Source organism: Lentinula edodes, assembly GCF_021015755.1.
Source record: "Lentinula edodes strain Le(Bin) 0899 ss11 chromosome Unknown C8R40scaffold_49, whole genome shotgun sequence".
NCBI lineage: Eukaryota > Fungi > Basidiomycota > Agaricomycetes > Agaricales > Omphalotaceae > Lentinula > Lentinula edodes.
This window is the reverse complement of record NW_025764355.1, coordinates 62963-81938: the sequence shown is the minus strand read 5'-3', so window position 1 is coordinate 81938 and position 18976 is coordinate 62963. Positions and strand designations below refer to the sequence as shown.

The following is an 18976-nucleotide window of genomic DNA, read 5'->3' as shown; positions in this document are numbered from 1 at the left end:
ACAGCAACCAGGAAGTTGCATTGGATAGTCGATAATCCCATAACCGTGTTGCAAATAACAGTTACGAGAATCAGAACCTGGTTGATTTGGTCCAAATGTACAATATCTGTACCGTAAAGATGATCTTGTAAAAGCGTCAATTCAGAAGCGAACAGCAAGTAACTGGTAACACACCTGCATTCACGAGGATTGGATTCGTTGGAATAAGTGGTGAATATAGAGCATAGATTTTCGCATAGAAGCCGGTCATGCGAACACGCAATTCCTTTCTTTCATCCCTCAATCCATCTAACCCTCCTTTTTTGAGCTTGAATTTTGCTTTCAGGTCGAAGGCCCCAAGTCTTTTCAAACCACGCTTCAAGAAGGCGGTTGCTTCATCCAGTAGTGCTATTTGTGATTCCATCGAAAGCATCGCAAAGCTTGCATTGAAAATTTGGGCATGTAGCTGTTCGTATCGATCACGGAGTCGATCCAGTTCTTTGAGTTGGTCGCGTTCAATTTTTCCGGTGTGATGGCTGAGATGTGATGGGGAGCGAGAACGCGATTGCCGCGGTGGTGATTTCGACTGTGTGAACGGAAGCCTTTGCCCGAATCGTTGACCTGGACGTGGCGTGGACGAGGAAGAAGTCGCCTGCATAGTGGCCACAGTCTCTAAGCTCTCAACAGCGTCCGAAATATCGAGGGACTTCAAAGCTTGGGGTACGAGTGGTACCCGTTCCTGATAAAATTCGCTGGAGGACGTGAAAAACTTGTGGTGCATAGTTGTATCAACAGGGGTTGCTGTCAATACTGCAGCTGTTATTAATGTTTCGACATTCTTTAATTGATCGTTGACGGACGGCATCGACTCGTTCTGTATTCTGTAGTCAGCATTTATTGTGCAGGTTCTGACTACAACTTACGGGGTGGACTGAGGAATCAGATTTCGAGAAAGTCGAAAAAGAACCTGGCATGCTGAAGCTATCGTCTAATGACTTTTGGAAAAATTAATGAGCCACGTCTTCCTCTGAAGTTATTAGCATATATACCTTCCCAGCTTCAGGTTCATACGAATGCGACGGTCGCGACAAAGGAAGCTGTGATGCGACAGGGGTTCAGTGACGAGTGCTTCCATTAACCACAGTATTTACCTCGTTTTCAGACTTACTGAGACATTTCTGTATCAAATAACCGGTCAGTGCAAGAATACGAAAATGATGTGCTACGCACATCGAGTTCTTTGGTATCCTCAGCATATGATGTCAATGCTGCCATTAAAGATGATAAGTTCATTTCTGGGGACCAGGAGGCCTAGGCGACGGCGGATTAGGTTAAACTCATTCTCGGTAGGTCATTTTATGCGAGTCAAGCAAGTGATATCGATATCGAATAAAGCACATGTTACGAACACAAAAGATCAATGAGACGAATAATTCTGATTCCTGAACAATAACAATCTATTCATCATCTAGAACAAGAAGTGAATACATCAGTAATGCTAGTGGGAGAGATAAACTGACAAAAAGAATCAAAAAAATTTCCTATTTGAAACGACATACGAGACGCCGACATCAGTGGCAACCTATGATCAGATTCACATTCAAGAGAACAAGGAGAAAAAAGTGACAAAGATGAACACAGTGACATTGGGAACAAGGGACTGAGATATCTGGATGAGCGTCATGTAAAGAAGATAACGAAGTATAAGGGCCACCGACGAGCTTGGACGTCTGCGTGAAGATTGGTATCTGGTAAGGTATATCAGTCACACAGTACGATTCATTCCACATACTAGTCAGCTTTGAATTTTGTGATCATGTCCGGCCTCCCTCGTTCTTCGGATAGTCATCACGACCGGTTAAATTTGCTAAGTCAATTTAAGGCTGAGACGTCAAGGCACAAGTCTTCTTCGGTATAACTGGTAGACCACATGCGTTAACCAGTGTGTAATAGACGATACAGAACCTGCGTCTCCCACGGTGGATCGCAGCGGTTACTAGCACACCGGGATTTTTTCAGTTAGCATAATCCACAGCTTGATATTACGATACAAGGCCTACGACGGTGGGCTTCCCCGAATTCAGAGCGCAAACATTACTCCACCTAAGCGCTAAGTTCTGGAAGCCCTATGTGAAGTCCACTACTATGGCACACGCAAGGGCGAGGTTGCCTCAGATCATCATCATGCGTTGAAGAAGGAACATTAAGTTCTACATGGGACAGCACCAAACATACATTAGCAAGAATATTAATACCACTTGTGTTGTTCTGAAACTCGCCTAGCAGAGTGGCTGGGGAACGTGAAATAAGGGCCTCGTCCGGGGTTCGTACTCCTGAAAAAGAAGAATAGATTACTCGAAACTGAAACTGAAGAAAGGAACAATAAAGGTTGACCTTTGTTCCCTAGCTTTTGGCGATTCGACTGCAGCTCTTCACATGTGGTCATTACTTCCGTTGACTTCAATTGTTGTTGGTTCCATGAAAATTTCCCAAATGTACTTTATCATACCTCGCAGGCTATTCAGAGTTGTGGGTAGCTGGCTCACGAGATACGTTGTGTTAATTGTAAAATATGTTCAAGGTCCTATGATTGAGGGAACATGTACATGCGTTGGCATAAGGAAGTAAAGAAACAAAAGGGGATTAGTAATCTATTGAGCGAGACTTCATATTCAATTAATGACTTAAAAGCTAAAGTCAGCTTTCTGACTTCCTACAATCAAGTTGGCCGTTCGTGTAGTTACTTATGTCTCAGTTGCCCCTTCCATCTTCACAAAGTATTCCCTCCATTTCACGCAAACGGCAGATCGAGGTCCCGGCAGAGCCTACGGAAGATTCCTCCAAAGTTCGTGTCATCCAGCTTGCCGGTATTGATCAAGATCAATTTGACAAAGTACGTCGTAAATCACTGGTACTCTTTAGCCATGACTTGATCCCAGTAACAATCTTCCAGGAACGAGCTGCGCGTCGCTCATTGGAAGAACAAATGACTGTTCTGTTAGAGGAAAATCAAGCCCTCACGTCCGAAAAAGAACAGACGAAAAAGCAAATTGTTGAACTGGTGAGCATCTCACCCATGCATGACCATCTTGATCAAGAACCAGATTAAAATACATATGTCCTCTAGACTGAGGAGATAGATCGATGGGAAGTGACCTCTGTCATCCAAGGAGAGACACTCATGACCCTGGTTGTTCATTTTGTAGGCATAAGAAACTATTTTAACAATATATATTTTTCTTTGTAGAAGGAAGAACTCACAAATATCCTCGAGGAGAACGCACGGGCTTTTGGGGAAGAACACGTCTACTCTCAAGGAGGTTCTCATCAGGTAGTAATTCTCATGACTCAAGTACTAGTATCTTCGTTTTGTCCTCTACTAACATTTCCTCGCAGACAGATATTCATGGCCTCAGCATACACGAAATTCGTCAGCAGGTGGTTCGCATGGTTCGTGGCAATTCTTCTATGTAATATCTTCGGTTTTAGTACTCACTTATGCAAAGAACAAGAGGAAAACCGAATGGAAGGCTGCTTTGGACGAACTCGTACGTTATCATCATGTATGAATCCTTTGAGCTTAAAGCTTTGCTAATCACTTAATAGTCCCACGAGCGAGAAAAGGCTTTGGGTGAGAGAGACGAAGCTCTTCGGGCCAGCGGTGAATTATCCGAAACCTCTCGTCGGGCAATCGAACAAAAAGAGACTGTACTGCAGCAAACGGTCAGTGGCAGCTTGCTAACACCTTCGAATCGTATTATCATTGATTGTGCGACAGCTTCATGAACGAGATGAAGCCTCCCGTCGGGTGATTTTTACTATCCTTGTCATAGTTACCTCTCACAACCTTACCTTCGTCGTCACAGGTCACCGAGGTAACACGGATTCTTCAAGAAAAAGAGGCAGATCTGCGGGAGATTGTGAGCATCAGCGTGCTGTATATGGACATATCAATCATATTTCAACAGAGTGTCGAACGGGCTGAAGCAGTCCGTGAAAAAAACGAAACTCTTAAAAAATGGCGGCAGGCTCAGGTCAACACAGCGGATATCATCAGTCAGGTAAATGTTCGTGAAGAATACCTTCATCAAATATAATGACTTTGAATGTGATTAGACGAGTGCAGCGGCAGATAAACTTCGTCGACAAGATGACATCCTTCAGCAAATGGTTTGTTCCCGACGTCTAAGTCATGATCATACTCTTCACTGGTCTAACCACTGCCTCACAGCGCGATGAAATTGCGCAACAGCAACGTTCTATAATAGAAATGGTAAGTGAATGGCAGATCTTTGGAGTCACTTCTCTTAACGCCCTATTAGCAAAATCAGAGAGATCAGGCTTTACATGACAAAGTGAGCATGTATCTTCCTTCACTCACATCTTATTAAATAACATACAATCAGGTTACATTGGAATCAGAGATATTTCATCTTCAGGCAAGAGTCCGAGCGGCATCCCCGAAGGGCAAAACTCGTCCACCTCGTTCCCGCACAACAGATCGCGACGGAGATGCTGACATGGACGCTGATGATGAGGATGAGACCGGGGCACGAAATCGCCGCTTCAATACATCTGCCACCCCCTCCGATGACGATACTCCTGGCTCAAACCCATCTGAATCGACAACGACTAAATTATCTTCTGATTCCGCTACTTCAGCCAATTCTGCATCGTCTGGGACAGGGAAGCCTTCCAGTGGAGCGTCGTCCTCTGGCATTGATGTCGCTTCCATCGTCAGTGAAACATTGCGACAGTTGAACCAAGTGCCTATTTCGACCACTCAAAAGCACAAGGAAGGTAGTGTTGCTTATGTGAAGCAAATAAAGAAGGCTGGATTGAGTGCGTTACCGAAAAGACTGGAAAAAGATTGGAGGGTATGTTTACTATTGCTGTGAATTGCCTTAAATCGTGACATTTGCTCCAGAGTCATATTCGCACTTGCTTTTGCAAGGCTACAGGATCTACATTAGTCAATGCATTCCAAACTTATCATCCCATTGACAAAACCATTGCAGTTGAATTCGCCACAGGTATAGGTTCTGGTCCTGAAGGCGAGTCTGAGTACCGCTTGTACTTTGGCAATGAATGGCGCAAAGCAAAATGGAATCGCATTGTTGTTCGCAACATAATATCATTAATTGGTTCGCAGAAAGAACAAGCTCACATTTCTGGAGATTTGTCCTCCGAAGTCATAGAAGCTTACGTTTGGGACTTGGTAGCACAGGCCCGCGTTTCCTGGAGGGCACGCCTACCTCGTCCTCATGTAGCTGAATCACGTTGGGAAACGCCGGCAGAGGCCTGCACTCGTGCTGAGGAGTATGAAAGCAGACGCGAGATGGAGTTACGGGTGAATTCTCGTAAACGTTGTGTGAGTGATTCTGTTTTCCTCATTGTGGTGCTACATGGGAATTCGACGGTCTTCACAGAAATACGTAGAACGCAAAGATGGCGTGGCTAAACTGATCAAAGCTTCCGTATCAGCAATAGATACTAGGAAATGGACCATGGTACAGAATGTCCTGCTCAAATGCGGTATAGAGGCGCAGTCCTCTGATAACACCGACACGGACGATGAAGTCAATTCTCCCGCGGCACTCCGCACCGCTGTCCCGCATTATCGACGACGCATCCTCGGCGCTGTTTTCGAAGACTTAGACACTAAGATCAAAGAACTGAACCGACGCGTTGCGCGTGATACTGGAAAACGCATGATACCCAAGGCATCCAGGATACGTATACGATCTGGCATCAAGACCAGGCGAACCATTGCTTGCAAATTGCCCGAGAGTTGTTATCATGCCCGTTTTGTCCGAAGCTTAGACCCTCTCGCTCTCGAAAACCTGGGGGTGAAGAGAGTTGAGATTGATTTGTTCGACAAGTGGGCGAACGCCCAAGGCGATTCAGACTCAATGGAGGAGGCTTAGGTTATTGTATCATGTAGTTTTACAACCTGATATCGTTCTAACTATTGGCTCAGTTTTTGTTCACGGTGATCAGTACGGTGTGCGCAAGTCGAAAGTTGAATGCAGTCGCTTACATCCACAAACTACTATTAGACTTCACCACCTCAAATCTTCTTTTTCGTCTATCACACCAGGCCGTGGAATGGTCAGATGATGAAGTTTACCTGCATCTTGGGGATCCGGTTACTGACACAGTCAGAACGTGGACTGGTGAGCCTGTGGGGCCTCATGCACCATCAAGTCTTACAGAAGCTATCGATCACTCCTTGTTCACGGAGACCAACTTGCTCCAGGAGAACATTCTTGTCGAAGACTTTGGGCAAGCGTACACTGCTGCCATGCCCCTCGAAGACCACGAACCACGAACCAGGCTGAATTATATGTCACCAGAGGCTCTTTTTGAAGGTCGCGCAGGGCCTGAGGCAGATGTGTGGGCATTGGGATGTGCTATTTTTGAAATTAGAGCAGCCTGAGACGTTCCCGCTCTTCGACTCCTTCTTTCCCAGTCACACAGAAATAATCACCCAGATGTTTGGTACATTTGGAAGGTTGTGCCGGACCCCTGGTGGGATGCTTTCAAAATCAATGACAGTTCGGAGAAGATGGTCGGCCAAAGAAAAACACGAAACTCCTCCTATCATCTATTCGAGAACGATTATGCTCTTTGGGAAAGATCCCGGCTTCTAATGTAGATCCGATGTTCGAAAATACCAAGATGAAGGTGGATGAAAAAGAAGTCAATCTCCTGGCGGACCTTTTAGAGAAAATGATGAGGTACCGCCCAGAGGATAGGATAAGAATACGAGAGGTTGTCAATCATTCGTGGTTCGGCTACGATATTTATTAGGATACTCTACTTAAGTTGTGATGTATTCAATGAGGCCCTTCAGCATTCTCGAAATATCGTCCATTGCTGTATACCAATCCTTTTCTAATTCCCGCCTCTCATCCTCTGTAAGACTCTCCAAACCTTCGCGCCACCATTTAACACAAGTAAGAATGAGCATCCAACCGTTCTTCCCGCCTTTATTGAGGCTTTTCCAATCGGTTCCGTATATGGAGACTGGGTTCGGTCTATTGTCTGCCACTGAATATGTCCTCCATGGTGGTTGAAGCGAACACCACCAGGTCCAAACGCTTTCGCCGAAATGTTGAACCAACGCGACTGTAGAGAGTGCAGGGATACTAGCTGATCTCCGTTTGCTCCAGTCATTTAGCATTCGTGGGCGAAGCAAGTCTGCTAGTTTACTCTTTGGATTTTTCCACTGATGGATTTGTTCAAAGCGCATCCATAGCTGTACCAATTCGGCATACTCGACTCCAAAATCACGGTTCAAAAATTCGAATGCTTGACCAAACCATGGTGGAGCCGAAGAGAAGGGGAAAAGTGTCATGAAGTTGGTTTTGAGATTTAGGCCATTATCAGATGACGGTTGAACCTGTATGTTCTTCAGCTCCCTGAAACCATATACTCAACATACGCACCGTGATCCCTCCTTCTGTAATGGATGACGAGTCATGGTCAACCTGCTCAGTCCAATTGCGAGCTCCGACTTCAAGGCATTCATTGCCTGAGTTGAAATCCTACTTTCAAATGAATGATTATGCATTTCAAATTGCTGATATTGACATACCAGCTCACACTGAATCCCGACTTCGGCTGTCTTTGTTTCCACGATAACATTCACTTGATGCTTATCTACCAGGGTCTGCAAATGTTGAACTTTGGAACGAAGAGTTAGTATTTCGCTGGCAAGGCTAATGTCTTCAGGTTCATTATAGTCGTCATCAAATTGCCTTCGCTGTTTCTATCATGAAGACATTGACAGCTATCCAAGTTGAAGTACATCATTGAAACTAACTTTATTTTGTGTCCTCGAGGGACTGGAAAGTCGGCGTTTCAAGGTCGGCGGATAGAATGGGGGCTTTTTAAACATCGTGGATCGAAGAGAGTGAAGCTAGACGTTAGTCATTTTATGGGTCATAAAATTAAAAGGCTCGCAGATATGGAAATATTGGTCCTGCTTCACAAGTGTATTATTCAAGCCGAAGCCATACGAGATTCGTGCGCAAATCTTTAGTACGACAAAGTCTTTGTGTCATTTTGAGTAGAACAAGAACAAGGTTGTAACATGAGAACAAGGCCATCGTGGCATTCTGTGAAATCGTCTCCTAGGATACCGGAGGATTATTTTGTGTTCCTCCCCGAATTATCTCCTAGAACAATAAAGATTATCTGCTTCTTCGCGGACTATTGTAAATGCCCACCTTGTCGCCATACTGTCCATATGACATTGGCCAACTCTCTTTGTGCAGCATCGCGCTCACGATTTACCATCAATAACCACACTTTTTCCTGCTCCTGGTATTCTCGAAATGGTACTGTTGACCCACGAAACACCTCGGAAATGCGCTGTTGTTTCCCAAGTGGTTTCCAGAAGTCTCCTTGGACCAATTCGAATCCATCTACCATATCCTTGACAAGCATACCTTGTGGCCATACTTTGGAGCCTCCGCCGCCGATGTAAACGCGTCCTTGTGCCTTCAAGACCTTGCGACAATCTTCGATAGACAACATCCCTTGTGCACGAAGGCAAACATCCTGGAAGCTGTGAAACTAAGAAGATATTGAGAACAAGTATGTACTAGCTCCAAAAAGAACAAACCCGTTCTTGGAGCTCATGGAACTAGAGAAAGGATCTTGAGAAGAGAAGTTGTTTAATTAATGGGAAAACACACACCCGCTCCTCTTCAGTCCGTATCTGTGCACTCATTCGAACCATCCTATTTTTCATGAATACGAGTATAGACTGGTGAATTCGAAATCAGTGCAAAGCGTGTATATGACCATTGACAGGGAAACTTACCCGGAGAGAAAGAGTGCTCATATATGTTTCTTCTTCAGACCGTTCAATAGGTGCAGGTTGAGTGCCAATGAGTATCAATTTTTTGTAACAGTACAGACTATACTCCTCCAAACATTCTAAGTATTCCCTCCTCTGTTTCAGATGCGTGATCGTCTTGGTGAGTTTCTTGTTCTGTTTGGTAGTCGACCTGTAGGCATCGTTTGCCAGAATGGTATCTGGAAGCGGAAGACAACGTTTTGATTTATCGATAGCAACGGACACATGTCGACGCGGTTCCTGAAGAGTTTCCGAATTGCATAAAATACTTGCGTCATTGTGGTTATTACCAGGATCATTACTGAGGAGAGCGACGGGGTGGGGGATACTGTAGTTGCTCGGAGAGAGAGTCCTCTGAGAATCTTTTAAATATGTGGGATGATTCGAGGGTGATGGAAGCTGTCCAGACTGCGTCACCGACGAGCCCTGGTCTACCGCCAAGGCGGCCTGTGGCAACTGAGGCCCGTTGTCATCGAAATCCTGCCAGGTCAGAAGATTCCAGGAGTCTTCCACATCCCACACTGTACGGTTTTCGTATACAAAGGAGCCGCTGGCCATGGATGAACGCTCGAGCTGAGACCGTATGATTGACTGTATCGTTGTCTGTACGATTTTAGCACTCACAGATACAGACATTGCGAAGTCGTTCATGGATGTTGATAAGGCGCGAAGATAAAGAGCCACCAGTCATATATGCAACTTCCAGTACTAAACGGCAAATGTGCTGCCTTCCTGATCCTTTTCTGGGTCTCGGTTTTCCTTTCCTGGAAGCCGGTTCAGTGAATCTATTCGAAGGCTCTATATAAAGAAGCAAAACCCCGATCACATGTGTACTGTGCGCCATCACGGCTTTCAATTTGAGATAATAAGTGCAACTTGCACCATGGCGTCTACGGAAACCGTGAAACTCTTCTGGAAATGCTGCGTCCCGAACGACGGCGACATCGTCGAACTATGTGAGAGCTTGATGATCAAAAGCGCGCTCAAGCAGGTTCCGACACTGCTATTGTTCGGTAGGTCAGCTTATTGCTTTGCTTATCATATGCATTACATCCTGACTGCGAATTGCATTGTCAATTTTGTCTGTTTACTAACTGAAACTTTTGTAACTAGATGCTACAAAGACTTCTTTTTCGGTACGCTGGAGGGTTACGGATCCACCTGCGCCCGGAGTGCCAGAAGCGTTACCGGATCTTCCAAATAGTCCAAATCCTGTCATCTGGCCCATTGATTATGCAGAAACGCTTGTCGAGATTCAAGCCGAGAAATTGGCACGAAGCATTGACCGGTCAAGGCACTATTAGGAAAGTTGCACGAGCGTCGAGGGGAATCAAGGTAATTCATATAAATGAGGAGATTTTATTTCTGATTCTTTTTTCCATTCCTTTAGTACATTATGTAGTATGAGAGAATGACAGGTGTATAGACTAAGTTGCAGCTCTCAAATGATCCATCCCTTATGTTGCACACTGTCCGCCTACCGATCGTCTTGCAGCGGAGTCAGGCTTCGCAGAGGGTGGGATGATACCGACGTTGGGGGGAGGTGGCCCCACTGGAGGAGGAGGCGCTGTTGGAGGAAATGGACAGAGGAGTGGTTTGATCAGCGGAAAGAGAAGCGCATATGGCAGTGGATATGGGAATGGGAGCAAGCGGGCAGGGTCAGCGAAGTGGGTATGGGAATGGACAGAAAAGCGCGCACGGAACTGGGAGCGGAGAACCATCTAGTAAAGACTTCGTTGTGAGCGGTGATGTCTTCTTGATGAAAGCCAATTGTTTTATACGCTTTGGAGGCTCGGAGGAGCAGCTGTCGCGCTGAGATTAGTTCAGGCAAAGGTGTGTTTAGGGGATTAGCTTTTGGGTTATTCGATATTTTCCACGAGTTCACCGATTCCTTCCATCTATTCCTAATAGACTCCCCATGAACTTTCTAGAGCACTTGGCGTGGTAACGGACGGGATGAAGAACAGTTGGCACTAGAATTCGGAAGATATAGAACGGTTACGTGCATTTTGTGGTTCCGTGTAGTTCATTCGTCGCGTTTCATTTGGCTGACCATCCCCATGTCTTCCACCAGGTAGCTATGACATCCTTGCGGATACACTTCGTTCCAAGGCAGATATGATCAACATGATCAGCTCTGAGACGGTTTTTGAGTTTTTCGGTTTGAACTCCCGGTCTCCAGAGTATGTTCTTCCAATCTTCCATCCTTCCTCAATCCTTGGCTTATACTGCTACCGCCAATCAACCATCGTCAACACCGCTAACCGAGCTCTAGTACTTGATTTTGAACTATGGTGCCATACTCGAAAAGACATTCAACGTGTTCACTTGGAACATTTTCTCACTCTCCTCGAATCAAGTCGATATAGACAGTTCAAGGTCAAGCAGCAGTTCGCCAAAATCGGACTAGTACGAAGATTGCTTTTCGTGTTACAGACGGATTGGTACAGTGATGTCCATGGCCCGGATTCTCAAAATCCGGAGTCTACTTTGCCCTTCCTGATGGACGCACTGAAAGCTGGTGCAAAAGCGCTGTGGACGAAGGATGATGCAATCAAGCCTTTGGTGTCGTATTTAGCTGCTAATCTGCAGGAAGGTGAGTTGGATGTCGCAAAGCGAACTTTTCATTTTCATTTCAAAAATTTCCGTTCTTACACCCAGGGTTTCCAACTACATCTTCTGCATAATTCAAGGAAGATTCGTCGTTGCCCAGAATGAGTCAGGACGCTGCGGAGCAGAACATCCAGATGTGGAATGTCAAGAAGCTCATCCAGAGCCTTGATTCTGCCAGAGGGTACGTAGGGCAAGATTATTTTGACATTGTATTCATTTTTGTACACCAGAGCTTTTTTTACACGTTTACATCCGTTACAAGCACATCAACGAGAGGCTGTCACCATTTGTCGACGGCGCTTTTCCTTCGCATCGGGACTTCGCAAAACACCCACGGCTACAATCCATTGGCTGCCTTCCACACAGCTCCGGGACGTCATTCGTCATATATTTCATGCTTTGTTTCTCGTCTCAGCCCTACGCAATCACACACAGCGCCATCTCTCGCACCCTCCCTTCAAGGATCTCTATCTTTCTTCCTTCACGATAAATATGCGTCGGTCGTTCGAGGAATTACAATGGCGCTACAACAAGCGCGAGATGCGGAGGATTTCGGATACAGATGGGGAAGGATATCTTTACGCCTTTGTCCATCTCAATGTGTGGAAGGTGGGCATGTCGAAGGACTTCATTCGTCGGCGAGAAGAATGGGATAGAGATTGTCCTGACTCATGGAGGATATGGCTTCCGCCAATCCGGGTCGCTAACAGGCGAAGGGCGGGTAAGTTTTCCTTTATTTTTCTATGCGTCTATCCCATTCGCGTATCAGAGTCGTTAGCGCATCTTTTGCTCGAGATGGCGTGCATTGATCGCCCGCGTGCGTACTGTCGAAATTGTACGTGACCTCATTTCGTTCACTTCCTTTTCATGTTCAATCAATGCAAGGTCAACGAAAACACATCGAACAATTCGTTTTCTCCGAAAATTTGCCCATCGTTTGGAGTACGATCGTTGAACCTATTCTATTATGGGCTGCTGTCGCATGAAGGTACGCGAATTCCTGTTTGCCTAAAATGTTCTCACTGACGCCTTAACAGTTTTAGTATATTGTAGCGTACAGATCGTCTTTTCCTGCTGTTGTCAACATACTCGTACGCCCTACTTACCTTCCCCCGATCCAACACATCCCAAAACCTAGCTACCCACCTCTCCATAGAATCAAATAAAAAATGATCCTCCGCTTTGGAAACAAGATCGATAAGATTATGTATGTGCGTTTTTCCTACTCTCGAGTTCTTCTATTGATCGAATATTCTACGAAACTCCAGACTCAAAGCACTCGTAATCAAAGGTTGATAATTGTGCAACCAGATCAAGCCCTTCACAAGCTCTCCTCAAGCTCTCCTCATGTTATATCAAGCCCTTAGACTTCAAGGTTCTCGAAGACTCAAGAACACTCAAAGATGAATCAGACGGAGTATTATTGTTTGGCGTTCTGGATTACCCGACATACGAAGTCCCTTCTTCCCTTGAATTACGTTCCTTCTTTGACTCGCGTTCCTTCTCCGACTCACGCTCCTTCCTCACGCTCCTTCTTCGACTCACGCTCCTTCCTTGACTCACGTTCTTTCCTCCCCTACCAAAAACGACTACGACCCCTTCCGTACCTGCTCCTCCCATCACGCTCCTTTCTTGACTCACGTTCCTTCCTCCCCTACCAAAAAGACTACGACTCCTTCTGTACCTGCTCTTCCCATCACCCTCCTTCTCTGACTCGCGTTCCTTCTCCGACTCACGCTCATTCCTCACGCTCCTTCCTTGACTTACGTTCCTTCTTCCCCTACCAAAACGACTACGAACCCTTCGAAGCCGTACTTGCTCTTCCCATCCTCCCTGCACTGCGTAGAAAGTCTGCAATGTTCCTCGGCTCATCGACCATGATTTGTGCGTACATTATCGACCTTCGCGGATTCACTGCAAAACACAATGACCTTGTTGAACTCCGTTGACCATTTACCTATATTCTCCCATCCATCCACGCTCTTCTTCCATCCAATCAGCCGCTTCTTAATGTCTGCCAAGTTCATTCTCTCCATTCCAATCCACTTGTTTGACTTTCAATGAAGTCGGGAGGTCGAGATTGAACGAGCGGAGTATGCCAGCGTGGACGATAGCTGCGACGGGAGTGGCAGGAGATCGCAGGATATATTGTTGAAGGTGAAGGAAGCTGCGTCGAACGGCTCGGCTTAGTCTGGCCAGCAGTCGGATCAGGACCGTAATTTGTATGAAATACTTACAGTATAATTTCTATAAAGTGAGCTTACAATAGACGAGCTGAGATTAAGTACGGTAACATCTAAGGCCACCGTCCCATTTCAAATTTCAACCCAGCGTAGATGATCTATATATCTTTTCCGCGCCAAACAGGCTAGACTAGGACCTCTTCGACTTCATCCACTCCGAGAACGTACAGAGGAAACACCTCTATATGCCTCACTACTTCTCGATAAGGTTCTTTATCTTCGTAGGCTTATGTTGCAGCGGAGTCGGTGGCTAGCAGTTCTGACGCCGGGGTTTAATTGCGTCTGCGTCTGCGTCTTGTTCATCACGCGGGAGTGTCTTATCAGTCACATTGATATATGATGGTTCAGTTGAGGTTTCATCTTTTCTAAGAGACCTGAGGATTGTTCATATTTCAATCAAGCTCTCTGCTACACTGATAAGTCTTTATTCATCAGTGTTTCCAAGGGCACCGAGAGCCTTCCTTTCACTCTTTTCAAATCGGTTTGAGAGATTTGTAAATTTAGTTGTAGATTCACTGGCTTAGAAACAAAAAGATTCAGACCGTGCTTCCATCCAACTGGATGTTTCCACGATTGAGATAATTTTGTTTATTATATACACGATGTTGAGAACTTTTGATTCATTCAGACTATCTACATTGTTATCGATGCAGATGAATAAATAGTAATCAAGTCACGATTCCGCTGGACAGAATTTTTTCTACTTTCGGTGTGAAAGTCAAATCTTCAGAATCACACTTGCATTGGAATAGCCCAGATAATACTGGGTCAAAAATACCTTTCTAAGCCTTCGTATATCGCAAGCATTGCAACCTAGTTCAGTCTCTTCTTCAATTGAATCAATCCATTTGGGTACAAGGAATTCGCTTTTGTGCTGTTTTCGGTCGGTCGGAAACCATCTTTTTTCTCTTTTTAGTATAAGGGCAACCTCTACAATGTGTATTCGAAGGGAAATTTCTCGTGCTGAGTAGAACTCTTGGTGCGTTGTCTGAATTCGGAAGTATTGTACACTTACTGACGTTATTAAATAATCTTCTAGAGATTTCCTTCTCAACAATTTCACTTTGCCGATGTCCCTTGATCCTCGCTGCCTCATTGCGTACATACAAGAAATGGCGACCTTCTTCCTTTTCCGTATCCAAGGTGAACACAATTCCAGATTCACCCGCCAACTACTAATCCGTCAAAGAAGCATTCCGCATTCCCTAATTTCCGTCGATTAAAATCTCCTCGCGACAACGTCGTCAACCATTTACAAGAGGATTTTCCCTGTTTGGAACAACGCTTCTACTGTCGGATGTCGGCCAAAGCTTCTTCCCCCGCTACTATTAAAATCCCCAATACCTTTCCCTTGTCTCCTTAGATCCTCTCGATCTCTTCCTTTTGTCGTACTCGTTCCTGCTTGTTTTCCTTGTCGCACAAGTGACTGACATTCCCGTCGAGCAGGTTCATTCTTACAATCCATACAACGTATCCCGACGCTTCAATCATGCCTGCGTACCCAATCTCAATAACGCTTCCAACACCCAAGGAGCTTGCAATGAACACTCAAGCCGCACGAGAGAGCACCTGGGGGATGAAGTATCCTCCAAAACTTCCAGCGCCGCTACCAGGGTGAGTTCCCGTAAAAGACTGACTTCTTTGCTTTTCACATCAAATTCACCTTGACCTTGAACGTTTGACACTAACTTGGGCCTCGCAGATGGATACGGGTCAAATTTTACTCGCACCTGTACAAAATCCGGCACGAGATGCTTCCAGATATGGAGGGCGACGTGAAACTCAATCCCTCAGGTGCGCTGGATATGAGGAGAGTATGCCATATGTGGAATTTGGAACGGTGCGCTGTGCGTTGTAACTTGTATATACTTATCATACCCGTGTTTAATGAAGTTAATCCTCCGTGCAATCAAACAACAGCCCATCGACCCGATGCGATGGATCCCCGTTGAAACTTCACATTCACGTTGGCTATCTCCACTTGCCGTCCGCGTACTCAGCGAACGAAATAACTGTCTTATGTTTATCGGTTCGTTTTTAGTTCCTTTACTTATCGTCGTTTTTTTACTGACAACTACTCACTACCTATAGAACCAACCCCCCTCTCGCCTTCCACAGCACACAAACGCGAACTCCGCGAAGCCTCGATCTACCTCCAAACTTCATTGTCCATGTTCTCCCGTCTTTCCTTCTCCGTCACTACCGAGTGCCTTGAACGCGGGACAGCCAAAGTCCACCGAATGTGGATTTGGTTAGACGAACGCACAAAGTTCCCTATGTGGATCGAGTTCGGCATCATGGTTTTGACCATTCCCCTGTTCTGGATTGCAAAAAAGATTAGTGGATCGTTCGTCGGGAAATACGCTGGGAGACATTTAGAGAGCGCTCGCACCTCGTGCGAGAAAAGGATTCAGAAGATCCAGCGCGCGACGAAAACCCCGTACGCTGCGTGGGTCGAAAAGCAGATGCATTGGATTGTGCTGTGTATCTGTCTTGGGATGTTGATGTTAGGATCGTTTTTGCTGTTAAATGCTCTTTTTGGGTGGGACGTGCGGTATCAAACCATGGCGCTTGTGCAACAGCCCTATATATGGGCGCGGAGAGCAGCTAATGGTGTTGTGGGCGCTTCTAGGGCGTCATCGAGCTTTTGATGTGAATTGAATTGAAGAGAAGAGGAAACGTTAAATGTATCATGCCCATATTCCTTTTTTATGCTCACCTCTATGCAGTTTCCTATCGCTATGCCACATCTTATGCTTTTCTTTCTTGTGTACGATATGTACTACTAGTAATGATGCTGCTTTTGTACCATACTTACCACCATGCCAGGTTTTTTTTTCGAAATTTTACAAGATGATATCCAATGTGTATTACGGAAGACTACGTTATTGAGTGCGAGGACAACTACTGCATTTAATCACAGAAAATACCAGGAAAATATCAAGGCAAGCATTCGCAGCTTGACTCGTCGTTCCCAAAACACAGCTCGACTCGACCTATCCCCGTCCACATTGACACAATTCAGAAGAAGTACCCTTGGTTCCGGTAGCCGTACCAGTGCTCCCTGTCGCAGAGCTCGTCGTGGGCGTCACAGCCGTAGTAAATGTTCGGGTAGAGCTGAACTCATAGGATTGAATAAAAGAAGGAATTGAGACCCGTATGTACGAAAAAGGCGAATGCCACAAACGGGATACCGAACCACGCGAGGTCAACTAACCCCAGCGGCGGACTAGCCAGGGAACAATACATGTCACTGTGGTCTGTGAAGCAGTATCTAGGTCAAGCATTGGTCTTGCCAAGAAGCTTGTTTTCATACAGACCTCCTCAACGCTCTATACCGTCATTCGCATGAGATTTTGTAAAAATTTGGTACTCAATCTGCAAGAGTGTCTTGAGTTGCCAGTGTCTATTCATTGTAGGCAGTCGGCATAATTTTGGATATGTAAACGGAGAACAAACATTCATCATTTGCACCGGCTTTCCTATGAATCATTGAGAATGGCGACATGAGCTTGAAGTCGTATTGTGGGTTACCAAGAAGCACTTGGTGTATTCGTTCGTATGATATCCCTTTCCCTCATCGAACTTTTCCTTGGTATATTATATCTTCAGTCCGAGGGCCAAGCTTGTTCGTTTTCAAGCCAACGTAACCCCCTGTTAGTAAAAGTCTCCGCAAGCACACCTATGTAGACTCGACGTAGCATTTTTACATCGTCCAGTCCACTGGCAGGTTCCTTCAGCTCGAATTTGTATACACATTCACTTTGAAAATGGAGTTAACGCATACTGTGATCCAAGATCGTGCTTATGGAAAAGTCCCTGCTGGCCCTCTTCGGTAAAAGACGAAAATTGTTTTCATGTTCGCATGGGTGGTGACGATACATCTATTATTTCTAACAATGATAGTCTATGTCAAGTCATTGTATCCCTTTGACTCTCATACCTTCTCTAGGAGACAAGACGATCCACCTAGAGGTGTTGTTGTCGCCGTCTCTACTGGGCTTTGTGAAACAATCGTAGCGGCAGCTGTATCAGTTTCTATCATGATACTTGAGTTGTGATTTGCACTGAAAGTCGGCCCTGGAGAGGAGGTTTCTGATTCGTCCCGCTGTTGTCGTCGTCGGTGCCTGGCGCGAGGGTTGAGAATCCATGCGGCTATTAAGACAGAACCGTCCATAACCTACTTACATTAACTATTATCTTGTTAAGGCCATCCTTGAGTAACATAAACACCTACAATGACCAAACTATACGTCACTGCGGCCACAATATCGAAATTGCCCGACTTGAACACTAACGAGAGATCCGAGAACACGCCTGATAGAAAAGGTCTATGAAAGACTCAGACAAATTCGAAGGAATTGACGTTACCGCCTAGAAAGATAGTTGTCAAGAATCCCTATCACTACAGAGAAAATTGGACTCACCTAGGAGATCAACCATTAAGAACAAGGAGCTAATTCCAATGACCTCCTTGTGCTGGTATATCTCGAGGTATTGCGGAACAAAAGCTATCGTGATGAGGACCGTACTCATGACCCCAAAAAATTCTATACCTTCGGTACCGCTTCGATCTCCGCGACTAAAAGACGGCCGAACGGCATATACAGTCCCTACCTCGAATCCTCCAAGGATGGCGCAGCCACTGAGAAACAGCAATAATGACATATTGCGGGACCGTCCTCGGCCATAGAACTGACACTAAGGGAATTTAATTCTACATAAGGTTCAGGTCGTTGGGTGTTCTGGAAATCATCACGAACCTGAGCCCATGATGCCATAGTAAGTGCAGCGAAGAGTTGCGGTTGGAGTATGAGCGGAATGTTGAGATTTTTCACAATCGAGTACGTCCCAAGAAAGGCGCCTGATACACTCCATGCAAGGCTAGAGGAACATTCAATATTAATTAGAGGAATGATCATATTCTTATCAACTCACATCATCCAATCCGATAATCCTGTCGTGTCCTTTTCACGATAAGTTTTCCACAGTTGAGGGATGAGTTGTATTGTCCAACATATGGTACCTACAAAAATTTTTGGTTCGCAACAAATGTAGCATAAGATTGACAACATACCTGCGGTACCAAAGGCATTTTCAGCGACAGAATTGACTGGCATCTTTCTCAAACAAACTTTTGAAGAGAATGACTTCAGAAAACTGGGCGAATAGCGAAAGGATCGAAGGCTAAACTTCTATCCTCGTATGACTCAAACGGTTCCGGAGCTACTCTGATGAAAATGAAAGATTTAGTATTGAGTCGTTCGGAAGT

At 45.4% G+C, this 18976-nt stretch overlaps 8 protein-coding genes across 8 annotated transcripts; 5 read left to right on the top strand and 3 right to left on the bottom strand.

The window, feature by feature from the left end:
• Positions 1-4924: 4924 nt before the first annotated feature.
• C8R40DRAFT_1057859 (uncharacterized protein) lies at positions 4925-5906 on the top strand (the record flags this gene model as incomplete). The annotated part of the gene is made up of 2 exons (XM_046225177.1): positions 4925-5350; positions 5409-5906. Coding segments are annotated over 2 exons (924 nt in total), but the record flags the coding sequence as incomplete, so codon positions are not given.
• A 62-nt stretch (positions 5907-5968) lies between these two features.
• C8R40DRAFT_1213485 (uncharacterized protein) lies at positions 5969-6805 on the top strand (the record flags this gene model as incomplete). Its single annotated transcript, XM_046233214.1, has 1 exon — positions 5969-6805. A coding segment is annotated over one exon (450 nt), but the record flags the coding sequence as incomplete, so codon positions are not given.
• A 117-nt stretch (positions 6806-6922) lies between these two features.
• Positions 6923-7267, bottom strand: C8R40DRAFT_1019081 (uncharacterized protein; the record flags this gene model as incomplete). Its single annotated transcript, XM_046222974.1, has 1 exon — positions 6923-7267. A coding segment is annotated over one exon (345 nt), but the record flags the coding sequence as incomplete, so codon positions are not given.
• An 850-nt stretch (positions 7268-8117) lies between these two features.
• Positions 8118-9484, bottom strand: C8R40DRAFT_1176080 (uncharacterized protein; the record flags this gene model as incomplete). Its single annotated transcript, XM_046232450.1, has 5 exons — positions 8118-8162; positions 8227-8562; positions 8612-8632; positions 8687-8755; positions 8813-9484. The coding sequence occupies 5 exons, from the start codon at positions 9482-9484 to the stop codon at positions 8118-8120; spliced, it is 1143 nt and encodes a 380-aa protein (XP_046081061.1).
• A 247-nt stretch (positions 9485-9731) lies between these two features.
• On the top strand, positions 9732-11535 carry C8R40DRAFT_1176079 (uncharacterized protein; the record flags this gene model as incomplete). The annotated part of the gene is made up of 6 exons (XM_046232449.1): positions 9732-9861; positions 10344-10572; positions 10615-10681; positions 10760-10814; positions 10923-11444; positions 11510-11535. The coding sequence occupies 6 exons, from the start codon at positions 9732-9734 to the stop codon at positions 11533-11535; spliced, it is 1029 nt and encodes a 342-aa protein (XP_046081060.1).
• Positions 11536-11562: 27 nt separating this feature from the next.
• On the top strand, positions 11563-12447 carry C8R40DRAFT_1176078 (uncharacterized protein; the record flags this gene model as incomplete). Its single annotated transcript, XM_046232448.1, has 4 exons — positions 11563-11642; positions 11692-12182; positions 12231-12278; positions 12347-12447. 4 exons carry the CDS (start codon positions 11563-11565, stop codon positions 12445-12447), a joined length of 720 nt encoding a protein of 239 aa, XP_046081059.1.
• Positions 12448-15071: 2624 nt separating this feature from the next.
• C8R40DRAFT_1128226 (uncharacterized protein) lies at positions 15072-16560 on the top strand. Its single transcript, XM_046229087.1, has 5 exons — positions 15072-15092; positions 15151-15318; positions 15407-15551; positions 15625-15733; positions 15796-16560. Exons 2-5 carry the CDS (start codon positions 15194-15196, stop codon positions 16353-16355), a joined length of 939 nt encoding a protein of 312 aa, XP_046081058.1. The 5' UTR covers positions 15072-15092; positions 15151-15193; the 3' UTR covers positions 16356-16560.
• Positions 16561-17467: 907 nt separating this feature from the next.
• On the bottom strand, positions 17468-18824 carry C8R40DRAFT_1213481 (PQ loop repeat-domain-containing protein; the record flags this gene model as incomplete). Its single annotated transcript, XM_046233213.1, has 6 exons — positions 17468-17884; positions 17942-18035; positions 18128-18405; positions 18468-18588; positions 18643-18730; positions 18782-18824. 6 exons carry the CDS (start codon positions 18822-18824, stop codon positions 17642-17644), a joined length of 867 nt encoding a protein of 288 aa, XP_046081057.1. The 3' UTR covers positions 17468-17641.
• Between the last annotated feature and the right edge of the window lie 152 nt (positions 18825-18976).

Coding starts and splice junctions, on each gene's coding strand:
- C8R40DRAFT_1128226 (XM_046229087.1), top strand. CDS start 15,194: ATGCCTGCGTACCCAATCTCAATAACGCTTCCAACACCCAAGGAGCTT. Junction 15,319..15,406: donor CTTCCAGCGCCGCTACCAGG/GTGAGTTCCCGT, acceptor TGGGCCTCGCAG/ATGGATACGGGTCAAATTTT. Junction 15,734..15,795: donor TAACTGTCTTATGTTTATCG/GTTCGTTTTTAG, acceptor CACTACCTATAG/AACCAACCCCCCTCTCGCCT.